Genomic DNA, 17,685 nt, shown 5'->3' with positions numbered 1-17,685 from the left:
TCAGAGTGAAGGTCGCCTCTGACATTTAACAATCAAAACTGTTCAACTCATAGAACTTATTCAATAATTCCTTTAAAACTGCCATTTTATACTATTATAGCACAATTAAGTAACTAACTATGCAACCTTCAATTGTTATAAAATGTTGGAGAGCATATTGCAAACATAACTTTATATGACACTTTGAAATTGAAATCTGTCTCTTTAAGAAACTCTTGCTATTTCTGACGCCTCAGCACGTCATCACAACAATTCTTCTCATTTGGTCGTTACCAAAATGAGTTTTGTCGTTAACGACCATCGCCAATGGTCGTTAACGACGTATATTACTTCTCATTGGCATGAGAAGTAGCACATGTTGACTTCAGTAGACTCGCAGTTACACCAGACGTTTGCTAATTGGTGATGCACCTAGTCTGGAGGAGATTCAAGGATTTCTCAAAAATGCATTAAATAATCAAAGCAACACTCCAGGTATGTTTTAGACGAGGGAATAACATTATCACATAACATAAAGCTCAAAACAGTCAAATCTACACAACACTGCTGCCCCTTTAGAAAAATAAAAAATCTCCACAAAATATGTTGTACAAAATATTTTCTTTTTCTGTTTATGGGGCAATTTTCTCACACTGATGTCACATGTCAGGTGAAGGATAAAAGCACACATCTGATGCATCAGCTCAGAGTTAATGATCAATAATGAGACGTTGCAACACATGACCTATAGACGCATGCAGAGGATATGAACGGCTCCATGCATGTCTTTAATGTTTCACAGGAAAACGAGCCTCTCAGTCAGCTGGGTCTAATGTGCACAGAGCTTAATGGGAGCTTTATTGATCCGCCGAAACAGATCCACAGCGTCCCACAGGACGGTTAACCAGGAGTGACTCAGCGGTCAGCACCTTGTGGTTGACCTGGTGGTTGCTATGCTGCCGTAGCCAAAGCTGGTGCCTTTGTTTTATGTAATGTTAAATACCAATATGGCAATTATACTATTATTACTGCTTTCAATTATGGTACAGAGCTAAAAGCCTGAAAGAAACAAACAAAATTAATTGGACAGGGTTTAATTGACATTATTACATGGCTTCTGTTAAACATCTTGCTACGGCTGTACAGCCGGTGAATAATTAAAGGATGTTTAGAGCAAACAAGCAGAAAATAATTGACTAGGTCACTAAATTTCCACAGAGAGCAAGTGATTTGAGCTCTTGAAGCTGCATCCTCCTGATGGAAAGCCCTGCAGGTGAGCCAGGTCTGTTATCACAGCCCTGAGATGTGAGCTTCTGGTACACAAAACCAGCTTTGTGTGCTTCTGATCAGCTTCTAAATACAACTCAGGAAACAGCATCAGCTGCTAAAAAGCTCAGCCAGGCTTTTCCCCTCTGGTATTGAAACAAACAAACAAAAAAAAAAAAGCCCAAGCCCAGTGATTCACTTATCCTCAGAGTTTTCCATTACCCATCCTTAACAGCCAATTAACCATTTGTTGCTTTAGAAAATGATAACAAAAATCAAAACATAAAATCAATTTAATTATGTTTAGCTGAAGCTCTAATAAAATAACCAGTATTTATGCTTTATATAAACAAGGAAATAGTTTAAAAACAAAAATAAATGGTACTTTATAAATGTTTTAGGGACTCTGCTGCAACAAACTATTGCAATTTCAAGCGTAAGCTTTCCGTAGTTCACAATTAGAATCCAAAAACAATAAAAATCAATTTTTCAAACTGAGATTGTTGAACTTCAACCAGATTTCACTGAGTAGCCCCACCTTCATGAGCTGAAATTTCAGAACTGAAGCTGAGCAGAAACAGACGTGAAATTTCCTCTGAGCTTGTGTCTGTGTGTGAGGCTGCAGTCGAGTACCGAGGCGTTTCTGGATGGATGCAGCAGAGAGTTTGGGAGCAATTAATTATCCCACAATACGTCAAAAGGCAACGTAAACAAAGCATAAGCACATTCTCATGCGGTCTATAACGTTCTTATAGCATGCTTAAGTTGTGTTTTAAAAAGGGAAATTCATTTTCATGAAAAAAGTATAATAATCAGGAAAAAAAAACAAAGTAACAGATAAAATTTTGCTGTTAGGTGAAGCTAAATCTGTAATAAAGAAAGCTGCATAAAAGTGCAGGCTTTTTCTTGAATTACAGGCATTAACATAACCTTTCTAGACACACACGAGCAATAATCTATCTTCACAAGGACTTTGCATTGACTTCCATTTTTTATTTTTTTTTTAAATTTCTATAGCCTGATCCTGACCCAAAAACAGTTCTTCTTCTTATGGGGCCCATAGCATGGGTAGTGGATCCCCACAACGTAGTATTTGTTGCAAAATTGGACCTTATAAGGTGAGAAATGCTAAAACACAAACACACGCAAGCGCACGCAAACACACACAACTCGTGTGTTCATGCTTGGACAAACTGATTTATGTAATCCAATGTTGTCCGTCACATGATAAGTGAGAACAAGCCCGGCTGCAGGGATTGCTTCCAGGAAGCAGCGGTTATCTCAGTGACGATCACATGATGACAAGTCCTCCTCCTCCTCCTTATGCTGCTGGTGGTGGTACACGCATAAAAATATCAGATCAATCACTAAAAGGCCTGGCCTAGATAACAACATATAACAACATATTGAATGTATATTGTTTTTCTCCCATCAGTGTCATCATGGACCAGACTAAACATGGCTGCACAACAAAAGAAAAGCAGGGGAAATGTCTTCAGTTCGTATATTCCCGTCATCGGTCTGACCTTTCAGGCTGTTTGAGGAACCAAAAATTAGATGTAACTTGTAATGTGAGTGGATTCGGCCAATGAGAGGAAGCTACGGAGACCCTTCAGAGTGGAGCCGAGCGGTCTGCTCCTCGTAGTCTAACAGAGGAAGTACAGTGAGTAATATTACTGCTGTGATGTAGAGAAGAGCCCAGAGACAAGCAGATGGTGCAATCCTAGAGCTGCTACTCTGATTTAGCACAAAACTTCCCTCTTTTTCCTGAATAAGAAACACATACATATATGGTATCTATAAGGCCATTTAATGTGATTGCATACATAAATCACATCTCATCTGTGGACTGATTACATGTATAAACTAATTATGAAAGTGGTACATCTTGTCATGGTAAATGCAAGAAATGCGCTAAATAAGAGCAATTTAGTGCAAGAAATAAGCTGTTGAACAGAAGTTTACACACTGATCATCTCTAGCTAATGACCAGCTGCATGGAAATTAAAAAACCTTTTTCTGATCAGTGAAGGCACCATACAGAGAACTAGATAGCAACAAGCACTCGTGGGAGGAAGGCTCTTATATCTTTTCATATTATAATTCTGAAAGAAAAAACATGACGGATTTAGATTCGACGGTGTGGGGGTTAGGCTGTCTGTCCTGTGTGTCTTTTGTTGTCCTGGGATTGAGTGACCACCTGTCTGGTGTTTCCCCTGCTTCTTAATGAATGCTAGAGAGGCATTATATATGTGCCAAAATCATATTGGTGAATATCTGTCTGGTACTTACTACTTTGTGATATCAAAAGTGCTGAATATGTAAAATATAGCGGTGATTCTTTATTAAGACTCTTAATAGAGTTAATTTAATTAATCGGAATTAATTGCATCATATATCAACAAATACGCAATATTTTAATTAAAAAAATCCTTCATGCAATTATTGAACAAATAAACATATGAGCTCAACAACAAAGATACTTGTGTTATTTAGTTTATTCAACCATCAAAGTGCTATTATGCCTGTTCAGCTTTCAAGTGGCTCAGGAACCCCTGATCATTCATGTAACTTCCTTTAAAAAAAACTTCTATAGAAATGTGGCCTGTGTTTGTTGACATTAGCTGTGATGCTGCAATACGCTTAGCATTGAGATTATATTTTAGGCTTGAACAGCTTTGTTGACAAACCAACTCGTTTTAGCACAACTTGTTCACAATAACATAAAAAAATGTCAACTTTCGTGTTGGGAACTAGCATTTTTTTAAGCTATTATACGAAGGTGTGAATTATAATAAGTAACTAATTTAATGGCACCAGAAGGCAAAAAAAGTCTTCTCTATTTTTAGTTGCATTTATTTTTATGAATTTATCTTTTTTTATTATTTCTCTAAGCTTTTTAATAAAAGTGTATAATGTTTTCCTCCAAATCCCGGTGTCTGAACCTGCAGTGGTTCTTGTCTTAGTCTTTGCCTGCTGCACATCAATCCGGTTCGGCTGCATTCACTGGTTGACTCTATGTCTGAACAACAGACCTGCAGGATAAAATGTCCACTTCACTGCTAAATGAGAAATGTTATGAAAGTTTTTCATGGTTCCCAAAAGTGATCTAGATTCTGGAGGCAGTTCAAGTCAGGTGAGGTTTACAGCACCAGATGCTACTAATGATGCTACTTAGGACAAAGCTGCTGAATTTCCTGTAAGAAATCAACAAGTTATCTGTTTGCCATATTTCCCCCTAATGACTGTTTATGGAAACTTTCATACGTTCATCTGATTGAATAACTTCATGTCTGCACATGTTGTGCAGACTTGGAGCAGGCGACCAAATCAATTTTTCATCGTCTTGTTCTAACAATTTATAATAGAGAATGGACAAACTTACTTCTAAGCTACACGGACATGTTAACAGTTTTCACAATCATATTTTGTTGCACTCATGATTCATTTTTTCCCCCCCTTTTCTGTACAGTCCAACTCTATTTGCCATTGAAAAAAATACGACTTCCCTTTTTGTGCAAGCATAAATCTCAGGGACTGTTTTTGTCGAGCTGGAGGTGTCAAGGAGAGGAGGTGTGATTCATACTTAAAAGTGAAAACTTCTGGTCAGATTTTATTTTGTGATATGCAAAATATAAGAGCTTATTTTTCAACATAATACAAACTAACATAACATAAAATTTCTTATGTTTTAGAATGCACAATGTGACTTAAAAGTAACAATTATTAACCTATTAATTATATTAAATTAGTTGAAAAGGAAAGCTATTAGTAGAAGCCCAAGACCACATTGGAAATACATGTTTGTGATTTTCACGACGTTCAAAAAAACAACTATAATTAATATAGATATTTCTAAGTGAGCTGTTTGTTTCTTACATTCTTATTAAAAATTTTATACTACTTTTACTTAAGTTTTTTTGCGACGTCTCGCTATTTACCTAAATAAACTTGAAGTTAACTTCACTGTTGCTGCCAAAATTAAACAACTATAATTCGTTTCTGACACTTTATTAGCTCGTTTTGGGGTTTTTTCTAGTTCAATCTTATTATATTTGAAATTCACTGTGTATTTCAGCTTTTTATTTTAAATACTGAAACAAAAACATAATTGTATTTTTGACTCCCTTAAAAATTAGATGCTACATCTCAAGAGGTTATCCCGGAAATAAATAAATTAAAATTTAATAAACATAATGGAATTACTAATTTATACTTGCAGGATTTTTTTTTTTACTTAAAAGTGTTTCAACTTGCAATAAATATCAAATTCAGGTATTTAAAATAAATAAACACAACTGATGCTTACTATTTTTTGAGCAACATAAGTGGTTTTAATTATTTAAATTAACTGAAATATTAGACAATATATTGATAAAGAAAAAAAAATTATACCATTAGTGCCATAAACTTAACTCAGTGTAAATTTATCACAATTTATTTATTCTATTGCTAACCTATAAATAAATAAAAGTTTTTACCATGTGAATATATCTTTTGTGAATCAGCGGTGTGATTTGAACAGGTTCAAACTGCGTTCATAAAACCTGGCGGCAGCGAGAGTTACTAACATGATCGTCTCCGTTTGGTATCAGTCAAACCAAACACGCACTCACGCAGCGTACAGGAAACTATTAAAAACACATTCCCAGACTCTAAACACCAGGCTCCCTACATGGCGGCAACAAACATGGAATACCTCATGTAGAAGGCAGCTCCGAAATGTGACAAATCTGTCCTATGCCAGTTTCCTCCTCCAGCAGGGCCCACGCCCCGAGCCAGCACAACCTCCTCACCACCGCCGCCGTCCCCGCCCCTCCTCTGGGCCTCCTTCAGTAGGCTGCATGTCTCTGGAGGTCGCCTCTGACGTCAGCAGCTCAACTGGGCAGAGTGCCAGCCCTGTGGGCCCTTGATGGATGTGGTCGGTCTGAGAAACAGTCTGCTGTGTGTGGAGCGTGCGGCACAAACTCAATTCGGCCCGCTCAAACACATCTAATGACCCGTAAAGACCCGACAGGCCCCGCTCACTCTCCCCGTCTTCTGCGTGTCACAAACTCCCACAATTAAAAAAAAAAAAAAAAAAAAAAAAGAAGACGCATGTGAAGCTGAGGTGTTTGAGCTGCAGAAGATCAGGATATTAAAAAGGACCTGCCTCCACCTTTGGGTCTACTGAAAGCTACCTGAATGATCCCATGTGCCGCTGACTGGGAGTCAAAAAGAGCAAACCTCCAACCAAGCAAAATTTTACAGAAATTACAACTGTGCGTCAGTGAAGTCGAGTGAAATCTGCTGATCCAATCAGAATGTCACAGTGATCCCGAGAGCTGCAGCCAGCGTCTCTGCATGCGTCGGTCTGTGTGTGGGACGGCTGTACCTGCAGGTCTGCTGCTGGTCTTCCTCTTCAGCCATCTGTCCAACGTCTCAGCACTCACGCTCTCCAACACAAATTCGTCCAGCATCTGCGGGTGCAGCGAGAGGTAGGCCTTCACTTTCTCATCTGTCAAGCCTGAAAAAAAAAACAAAAAAACAAAAAAAAAAAACACCATACACATAAACATCTGCTGGTTCTTGAATTGTTACCAGTTTACTCCCGACCAACAGATTGTTCGGGCGTGTTGCATAAAAATTACGGAAGTGCATGGGAAGCGCAGATAAGAGACACAACAGCATTCATAGCTTTTCGACTTTCTCACAAACACTAATGGCAAACTAACACAACGTGTTGCATAACTAGGAAGTGAAGGGAAAATGATGCAATGTTTTCAGAGAAGAAATCTGCTAAGTGTTTCTGACATTTGTGTCTTAGCCTCTTTATCCTGATAATTATAGCAAGATGAAACTAAACGTTTTGCACATTGTTCTTTACAAAATAGTTCCTAGTGAGCAACTGAATGAATTTGTGACAGATTTAAGCCTAACTCTTTTTTTCCTCTAAACAGCTTCTTGATTTCAGAAAAAATTATAATCAACACTTTTAAAGCCATGGAATAATGTACTTTTTTACTCTAATGCAATAAATATTAGAATCAACATTGTATTTTTAAAGCAATAGAGTATGGAAAACCAACAAATCTGTTACACTTGGAAAAAAGATATATTTATATTTTAAAACATTTATATTTCCCTCCAACACCTTCTTGTTAAACATTCACTCAAAATATCCAAGAAATTATTCATGCAAATGTGGAATACTATATCAAATTACATGAAAACTAAACTCTTCATCAATACTTAAAATTATTTGGGGGAAAAAAAAAACCCTATTCAAACTAAATTGCAAAATATATCACAAACATAAATAAATAAAATAATTGTGCGACAAATTTGACAACATTTTAGTAAGATATCAAATATATTGAATAAATTCCTTCCCTTTCTGTGCCATTTTTTATATGATCCTTCCAAGTTTAAATTTCAGACGGTTGAACAGATTTGTTGTATGTTTTTAATCCATGCTTGTGTGTTAAAATCGAGAGTGTTCCCACACAGAAAAAGGCGTCTCGACATTTTTGTTTACTAAGCACAGCTGGTCATTTCATCCTTCCCTCATTTCATACTGTTGCAGTTTTGATTGTTTCATGCCCGACTGGCGCCGTCTACTGCGGGTTGTTTTGAACTGAACATGCATGCGTCAGTTCACACTCGCCAAGGTGACGCTTGGCCACTGCTCCTCTGCTCTTTATTGCTTTTTTGCAAATGCTGACGTTTCAAAGCAAGACCACACATCACATGTGGGTTGAGCCATCCTCAGGGGTGGAAGTGTGAATCAGTAGGGAGACGATACAGAGAGCTTTTTTTTTTTTTGTTGTAAAAACCAAATATATCAAAATGTTAACTGAAAATTTAAAAATTATTTTGATTCCTTACAACAGCTTGATTCTATTGCTGTCTTGCTGAATATTTAGGGTTATTATCCTGCTGGAAGGTAAAACTTTTATCTTTTGCAACCTCTAACAAGTCTATATTTATCTCCATCCATCTTCCTATCAACTCTTTCCTCCTTTCAGGATTGTGGCAAACTACGAGTGGAATTCCTTTAACATTGATTTTCTTCTTACCACTTTTCCATTAATGAGCTTCCTTGGACCTCTTGGCTACTTCTCTAATAAATGCTCTCCTTGCCTGGCCTTTTATTGTACTTATTTTGGTCTATCACATAAAATTTAACCCAAAGGCACACTGAAGATTGTGTCTGAAGCTTTGCAAAAGGTATGAATAATTTTACAACAAAACTGGATTCCAGAGTGTGTCCTTAAACATGTCATCAGAAAACTTTTGTGTTGCAGACACCAGGTTTCGTTTAAAACCTCAGATGGGCCGGCTAGCTCTCTTATGTTTCCTATCAAAGCCTCAAAACACAGGCATGACGATAAAGGATGACTTGCATGTGCTCAATAACCAATTAGGTTCTTGAGAGCTCACTAAGTGCTGCTGTTTACTGACGTTGTCAGAAAAAAAGCCATTTGTCAGATCACTGATGAGAGAAAGTTGTTTTAATGAAAGGTTTGCCTGTGAGAAGAATTCACACTCAGAAACCAAAACCATTTGGGTCATCCGTGCAAATGTACTGCAGAGTCAAGCAGAACCGTGGCTCCATCTTTAAGTTTTACCATGTTACTGAGACAAGAGTGAAAACAACCACCTGGTCCATTCATTGTCATTTACTCAGCTGTAACTTAGCCAAAACACTAACGCAGACTGTGAGTTAGTGAGACGTCAAAACTTCACTAGAACCAAAAGTCAATCTGTAACACAAATTTGTGTCAACGCAACAATAACCTCAGGGAAGCAACTGTTGCTGCTGCCAACATGAAGGAAGAGTTTATAAGGCCATTTGCAAACGATTTGAAGTACTACATTTTATAGCGAGAAAGAATGTTTATAAGTGGAAAATACTGAACCCAAATGCCAATTTCCCCAGGGCTGAATGTTTCGGGATGTTCACCTCAAGTCAAACCCAGCTATGTGTGCTTGCGTGTGTGTGTGTGTGTGCGTGTGCATGTGTGTGTGTGTAGGCCATGAATTCCAGTTCTCAATTTTCCACCAGTCTTTGGTGGGTTTACTGGTATTTTTGGGAGGTATTGTCCAGTTCTGCTTCAATTTTAATATTTTTACAGATGTTCTCACATGTTTCTCCAGCAGCTGTCATATCATCTGTCAGATATGACAGATGATGGATTCTGCCTATGATGGTGAGCCGACAAGGTTCTGCTTCAGCAAAGCATCCCCAAAGCATGACACTTCCACCTCCATGCTCCAACACTGCTATATGTTTCAATCTGTTGTCTAAATAATCCAGTTGTAGATTCATCTGTCCAAAGAAAAACAATTACAGAAATCATGCTATCTTTCTACATTCTCACATGCAACCTTCAGTCTGGCCTTTGTGTTTTTCTTAGGGAGCAAAGGTTTCATTCTTGCACATTTTTCATGGAATTCAAAATTGTGCAATCTCTTTCTAATTGTACAAGAATGAACTTTCACATACTTTCAAAGACTTTGAATGTCTTGACAGAACATCACAGCAGCAACTGCTAATTCGACTGATTAATTCAGGCGAGGTTTATCTTTTGATTCAAGGTTGAATATATTTACTATTTGAATTTACAATAAAACTTTACAGAGTGGTCCCGACAAGTTACATGTCACAACTAAATAACTATTAACGGTATTTTTTTGTTGGGCAGAAAATATATGATTTTACTGATTAAAAATGAAACACTTCAGCGTCATTTTTAACCATGGCAATGTCTCTGTTTATGTTGTTTAATATTGTTCGTGGTGGTTAGTAATAATGTAAATACATCAGAGAATTTAAAGGATATAAAATATCTCTTGTTTTATAAACCCTTTTTTTACTGTATTGTTCTATTGTTCACTTTGCAACTTTAATATATTTTCGAGACTACTTACTACCTATCGCGAAATTAGTCACCATGAGTTCCTCTGTAGAGAAAAGTAAGGCTAATGTAGCACCATATGTCTCACAGCTGGAAGTGGATCATGAAACACCACAATCATTGCAGAGTTACTTGCAAATTTACAAAAACATTAGTCAAAATCCAACTTTCTGACTGGTTGAAATAGAACAGTGGAGCCAAAAAATCTGAAGGAATAATCCGAAAACAATCAATAAAAGTGTTGTTTCTGACTAATAATATATGAAGTGTCAAATTTTTGAAAAAAGTAGTATAAAAAAGTAAAAATTGCTCAATGAACAAAAAACAAGTCAGATGGGAGAGCTAAAAGCGTTTTAATTTAAGGTGCACTCCTATTGTATGTGCTGTCAGATAACATAAATATACTGACTGGTGTGTTCAGATGGCCCTGATTGTTGTTATGACGCTTTCTCACGGAAAGCCTGGTTATCAGCTGTATCAGTGCAGACTCAACCTTTGCTATGATTCACAGCAGAACAAGCAGCTGGAAGCCATGTGTCCTGACAGCAAACACACGCATGTAATGTGAAGCACTGCAGATGTAAAGCTACGGGCGCTTGCGTAAAGCAGAACTGCATGAGGGACACAGACAGAACAGAAGTTTTAATTATCGGATCAGACTTTTAAGACGATTGCACTTCGATCGGGGGCAATGACCTCTTCAGACTAAAAACAGATTTGTCACATAAAAAAACTAATAAGGGATGCTTTTAGTCATCTGAAGAAACGAAGTTTGATCATTTCACTCAGTCCGTTACAAATATGCTATCACACGCTTATTATTGCACTAATTGAAAGAGATCATAGATCTACAGCTAAAACTACTACATTTAATTGCAGCAATGATGGACTAGAAAGCAAGCTCATACCACACTATTTTGAAGCATCTTCGAACAGAGGTTAAAATGATAAATAGGTTTAGTTTAGCTTAATTTAACTTACCATCCATAAAGACTCTTTCAAAAATAAATTTAAAAAGTGATTTTCTTAGCATGGTTTTTATTCACACTTGTTTAATTGAGGATGTTTTAGCTCTAAATGTCACCAAAACTACTGAGTTGTGCTCTACAGGCAAGGGTAAATTATCAGATAGTTTTCTTAAGCCTTTGATCACCCAAAGCCAGGCAGTGGAGCAGGTTAAGTCCTTTAAATACCTTGCCATAGAAATGGTCAATTGCCTCTCTTTTCCCAGCATGTGGGCTGTGTTTACAAAAAAAGCTACACCTGCTGAGGAAAATCAATGCATTCCATGTTAATGAAAATGTTCTGGAATTGGTTTACAGATCATTGATTGAATTCATATTGAATATCTCCACCTGGTACAATTTCATCACAATGAAAAAAAAAACAAACCCAAACCATCTTGCCATTGTTAACCAGTCTAGTAAGATTACCGGTTCGGTTCTAAGCCCTCTGAGTTGTACAACGTCTTTGTGGTCAGGAAACCAGTCACATTCCCTTCCAGCTTCAGAAAGTTCCCCTGGCCAGGAAATGCATTTATAAAAAAATCATTTGTCCCTAATGCAATCACCCTATGTAAGATACATAACCCATTTTAGGACTGTTTTAATCTGGTTGATTTGTGTGATTGTGGGCTTTATTAGTACTTATTGTGTCTTTGCCTATTTTCTCTTAACTTGAATGTATGTGTTTTTAACGTGGAGCCCAGTTAAAGAAGAATTTCTGTCACCTTTGGGAAAAACCTTTTTATTCCTATTGCACAATTTTGCACTGCTCACATAAAATCCAGAGAAAATTTATCGATCTTTGTGGATGCAACACCATAAAATCCAAAGATGTTCAGGATCTTTCCAAGCAAAAATGATTTGATTTATTTCCTCAGAAATATTTTGATCTGCAAAAGACAACTCAAACTGCACTGAATGTGTGTGAGGGCGTATGTGGCTCTAGCGATCTTGTGGCTGCAGACGAATGAGGCGAATAGAGTAGGGGGTAGGACAGGAGTCAGGAGTTGGAGGAGGGCGATACAGTCTGACACTGTCCAGACACAAGGCACCGCTCTTTAAGTGTGCAATGCCTCACGAGACTCCTGGCTGGCTCTGACGCACATCGGGAGAATTAAGCTTAATAAATCAGAAAAAAAGTTCACGGGGAATGGGGTGAAGGTAGCTGCAGGGGACGGAGAGGAAGACTTAGAGAAATAGAAAGGGAGCCGTGTATCACTGTCCTATTTTCAAATGTTCGAGAAAAAAATTTCGCAAGGTTGTAACATGCATTTATGATTATAACGTTTGTACATTTAAAGTAAGTATCTATCAGTACACATGAGTGAAAACAGTCAAATGCATCATGTCCACATGGAAAGGACAAGCAGTTGTGCAGAAGCCTATCAAGCCCTCATTTCTTTTTTGACCCTTAAGTCAGTTATGATGAGCTGTGAACAACAAACACACAGTATCAGTATTCTGAGTTACAAAAAACAAATGACGTTAACTTTGTGTTTTATGACAGGGAATAAAGCAAAACCCCAATTCAGTTTTTCCTTTTTGTTATAGGAACATGCTGTCAAAAACATAAACAGCAAAAAAAAAGTGATTATACATTTCCAAACTTGACAAAAACCCTTTCTCTTGAAGATGAAAATACAAAATTACAGAAATGTCACACCTCAAATCCACAGACCACTGCCTTAAGTTCAGTTTATGACTCTTAAAGGCCTTTTTAATGTGAACTTCGAGATGAGATGACATGCTGAGGTACAAGCAGATCTGTTTCCCTGGTTCAAATTGGTTAATGTTTGAAATCACATTATTGTAATTCCTAATAGCAAAGCTATGACCTGTTCTGGAAAGAACACCTTAACTGTTTTAATCATTGATTTTTTTTTTTTTTTTTTAAATATGAAGAGGTTTTTGCATGTTCCGATCTTCCGATGGGCCTTTATGAAGATGTTTATGGTGGGATAATCATGAGTACAAAAGCCACTTTTACAGAATTACATTATTTATGCTTTAAAAAAAATGTTTTTGTCATTTCACTACAATGAGAGAGAATAGCTGACATAAGCTAGTTAGCCAGCTGGGCTAACTGCTCAGCTAGCCAACATGCAGTCAGCTGCTTAAAAACAGACATTTAGCTCATAGCTTTCCAATGCTAACCAGATGTTAAAAACTGTGGTAATCTCATAAACATAAGTCAGTTTCCACACCATGGCTGTTTTATTTTTTTCCAAATGTGAGCACAAAAGTGGAGCAACCCTCTTTCAGTCAGTGTATAACAGGCAGTGGGGTAGGGGCAGCTAAGCTACGCATTAAAAAAACCTGATGAAACTTGCTAAAGCCTTTTTGGACACTAACTTTTAGTTTGTTTTATTTTTTGTTTTTAATTCAATGTATTTGTCCCTTTCCAACATACAAGAAGAAAATGTTCATTCCACTTATGCAGCTGGCATCATCCAATGAAATTAGGATTTTACATCCAACAGGTCAAAAGAAACACATATTAACAACAGTCTTTACCTATGTTGTTTTGCAGAAACTGTTAGTCCAACATCTGCCAACATCTTTCCCCTCATTCATCAGAGTCTTCCAAGCCACGGCTCAAGCTAATGTGACCACAATGACACTACGAGTTGAGGAGTAAATGTCAGTGTGCTTGGGCCAGCAACTGTGGCGGCTAATCAAAAGGTGCAGCCAGATCCGTCTCGCATGCTGTGTTCCTGAGTGGTTGACCCCACTGGGAACCACATGTACTCACTCAATCACAGGAGAGACTCCTGTGGTAGGTGCCATGACTTGGTCACTGGTTTGAGCTGGGATTTTCCTTTTATTTTCTCAGACCTCAGTCAAATTTTCCTTCCCACTTGGGCAGTGCTGCAGAAGGGAAAGGCGTCATCATGATAAGCAGAAAAAAAATGTTTCTGACTTGAATTAAGGAAAAAATGCTGAGATGTTGACCAAGCAAGAGGAGTACAACAGTAAAAAAAAACAAACAAACAAAAAAAACAAAAAAAACAAGAGGGGGGGGGGGCAAACTTGTAAATCTAAAACGTTCTTTAAATTTTTTTTGTCACATTTTCAAATTTTCTAAACTCAAAAGCCAAGCATTCCAAGAACTTTCTGCCAGATCTGTTCAGCTTTTCATGTTTACACAAGCATAAAATTGTCTGTATGATTTGGACTGTGCGAAGTACACAGCAGGACATAATAGTCATTCCCCCTTAAATGTTTATGATAAAGTTAAACAATCGTGGAAAAGATTAAGCGCACTATCTTCAAGTATAAGATGTACTGCTTTGTTGTGAACGTATTTAAAAATTTAAGGAAAAGCTGAATTAAAAAATAAACTTCATGAGGAGACAAAATCACAACAAGCTTAAAATAAGTGTAAAAATAGTCTTGAACGTTAGAAGTGTGGAGCTGTGTATTTCTATTTAGAAATTATGTTAGACTTAATTATTGTTTGCCACTTTTGTCACTGAGAGCTTTTGGAAAGAGGTTTGAGGATTCTGACCAGCTTCGTTTGGGGAGGTCAGGGAAAATAAAAATACAGTAAACATTTAAACAGTTTCTGCTCTGCTCTGCTTCATGTCTGCATGCCACATCAAGGCAACACAAACACTTCTAATTTCTCATTGGAACCATCTAATGGGTTTGTGTGGTTGCATGGTTGTTTTTGTTTTAGGACTCTGGTTTAAATCCAGCCACTTTTCTCTGGGCACTACAGCTTTTTCTCGGCACAGTCCATAATAATGCACTTGTTAATGTTAATTAGTGACTTGAAATTCAATTTCTCAATTAGTGTGAGCAGGTGTGCACGGTTGTTAATTTGGTGTGTACCTGGGTTGGGCCTGGGATCAGTTTGCAACAAGAATCGGCCAGTTTTCATCTGAAATGGTCATGATGGGTTAAAGGCCTGTCAAAAACTCAAAAATCCTGTCTTTTTCCAATCAGCATGATTTCTTAGTGCATCCAAGTCTTGTGAATAACACTTTTCAGTGAGGAAGTTGTTAAGGAAGGAAATCTCAATCGTGGCATTTTCATGGTTAAAAATGAAGTTAGGGGAAGCACAAAAGGTGTGAAATACTATTTGTTGTATGTTTTGGTTTCTTCATATCTGACTTTTTTAGGTACAAAAAGGAAACTTCTGCCACATAACCCTAGTTTGACCACCTTTAGGACTTATATGAAGCCATTGACCTGGACTGAACTCCAGTAGATACAAAAAGGCTTTAGGCTACAGCACACTGAGACTTCAAACCTTACTCTACTTAGGGCTGTAGTGATACAATAATCTCACAATACGATACACGATATTCTGCCCACGATACGATATATTGCGATATTCATCGAACAATACAATTCAATACACTTTTGCGATTTTCTGAAAGATTTTAGAGGGACAGAGTGATTTTGGTGATATTTTGTGACTGTTATAAAGTTGGATTGAATTAATTTAACTGAAAACTGATTAAAAGCACTAACTACACCATGGTTGTCCAAAGTCGGTCCTCGAGGGCCAGCATTCTACACGTTTTAGTTCTCTCCCTGGTGATAGTATCAACCTTTTCAGCTTGTCAGTGTTCCTCTTAGGGCTTCTAACGAGCCATTATTTGATCCAGGTGCGTTAAATCAGGGAGAGAACTAAAACATGCAGGATGCCGGCCCTCGATAACCAACTTTGGACACCCCTGAACTACTCAATACCTGGCTCTGGTTGGGCATGGACACAGACTTAAAGTCAACAGCTGGACAAAATGAATCAAAGAAGTGGTGAGAAAACATGTTTCTTTTAATTGAAACAGTACAAACTGTAGCTTACATGCATTTGTAAAGTAAATAAAGTGCACCAAGTACCCTGCTCTGAATAGTTTGACACCTTTTTAACCTCGACACTTAACATCTGAAGGAATCACTCTAAGCCTGATGACCTAATCACTCTCCTGGTGAAGCAAGCAGTGAGTGAGCAAGGTGACAGTTGGATGCTACGATACTTGTGGATGAATATCGATTTTTTTCTAGGAAAGAAAATATCGATATATACATTGTGATATCGATATCATTATACAGCCCTAATTCTGCTATGAAGCATTGTGGATTTGGAAATGTTGACACCTTTCTGGGAATAAGGTCGATCAAGAATTCACCCGACATATATTGTTTAGAATTACTAATGCTAGCTGTGCTAACTATGCTAATTGCTAATTAGCAGAATTAGATAATTTCTGAGCTACAATAAAATGTGCCATGCAACAAATGTTGTTCATCAGCATTGCTGTAGCACAGAAAAACAATCTTACTTAATTTCAAAATTAAGTAAGATCAAGGTGAATTCAACCAAGCTGAACTGATGAAGTCCTAAAAACTATTTTATTTAGGAACACAGGCAGCAAAAGAAGAGCAAACGTAACATTCATCTTTAAATATGGATAACATGTCTCGGATGTAGTTGTTTAAATATAACTCTGATTTCATCCAAAAGCCATATCACTGATCACCAACACTCATTTAGACAAGTGTTTGTGAATAAACCTGAACAGGATAAAATAGGTACAGGAAAGGGTGACCATATATGTAATGTGTTTTGATTTATATTTAGAAGATGGACTTTCCCAATTCTAACTTAGAAAATTAGAAAGAACAGCAGAAAAAGTCTGAATTCCAACTTGGAAACATTAAAGGTCACAAGCCATCCAACATGGCTGCCACATGAACAAAACACATCAAAGTTGGAAGAGTAGAGGTTTGTTGTTTTCAATAAGCTAGAGGAAAACATAGTACTATAAAATCTCAACACGTGAACATGTTGCTTTCATGTTTAAATGCATAAAACAGAAAAAAAAAAAACATATCACCTAGCAGTTAGCCACAACTATTAACAAATCCCACTGCTTTTCCCACTTGCAACTACAACTTGCTCAACTTAGTTGTGACATTGAAAACAGTAAATGTGATCAGCCAGGAAAACCGCAAACTTAATACTGAAGTTGAATAAGGAAAAAGGCAAATAAAGGCAAATAAAGAAAGTTTTAGAGCGAATTTGATCATACATGAAGAAATCAGTGTGTTGAGCATGTTTAGAAGTGCCTGCAGCCCAGTTGGCAGATGTTTCTATGGCTGACTCAGACTTGGGCTTCCTGAATAAAGGTCTGAGTTCATGCAGTGAGCTGTTGTTGCATAACACTTATCTTGACACCACACCCTGGGACTGGAAAGGAAAGGCCAAACCAGTAACAGTCCGTCTGGGTATCTGCTCTTCACATCCAAGGTTCTTAATGAACCTGCTCTTAGTTGGACAAAAATACATTTGTAAACAACATAGTTGGTATTTTTTATACTGCCAGCACCATCTTGTAGTGTGAATGTGGACTTTCAGGAGCGAAAACACATTAAGAATGTTCCAGAATGGTAAAGTCAGTGTACTCAGAATTTAAATTTATGAGCATTTTCATTCAGGAAATCAATTTAGAATAGTTTCATTTTATGTGGAAAACTTAGAGGTTTGTAGAGAAGCTGTGAACAGAAATTTACAATAAAATCGT

General features: G+C 37.3%; 1 protein-coding gene across 9 annotated transcripts in view; it reads right to left on the bottom strand.

Annotated features, from left to right (window-relative positions):
• The window catches only part of pde10a (phosphodiesterase 10A), an 88,527-nt gene that overhangs the window by 23,668 nt on the left and 47,174 nt on the right, over nucleotides 1-17,685 (bottom strand). For 8 of the 9 annotated variants that reach the window (XM_016668504.1, XM_016668507.1, XM_016668505.1 and 5 more), the window contains one exon: nucleotides 6,620-6,751. In XM_016668504.1, the coding sequence (XP_016523990.1) occupies nucleotides 6,620-6,751 (132 nt within the window). Of the gene's footprint in view, nucleotides 1-5,944; nucleotides 6,558-6,619; nucleotides 6,752-17,685 lie in introns of those variants that run through there. The other variant, XM_016668509.1, reaches the window with a different exon arrangement.

This window comes from Poecilia formosa, unplaced genomic scaffold (genome assembly GCF_000485575.1).
Source record: "Poecilia formosa unplaced genomic scaffold, Poecilia_formosa-5.1.2 Scaffold15, whole genome shotgun sequence".
NCBI lineage: Eukaryota > Metazoa > Chordata > Actinopteri > Cyprinodontiformes > Poeciliidae > Poecilia > Poecilia formosa.
The sequence above is the reverse complement of the archived record's forward strand: the minus strand, read 5'-3'. Positions and strand labels throughout refer to the sequence as shown.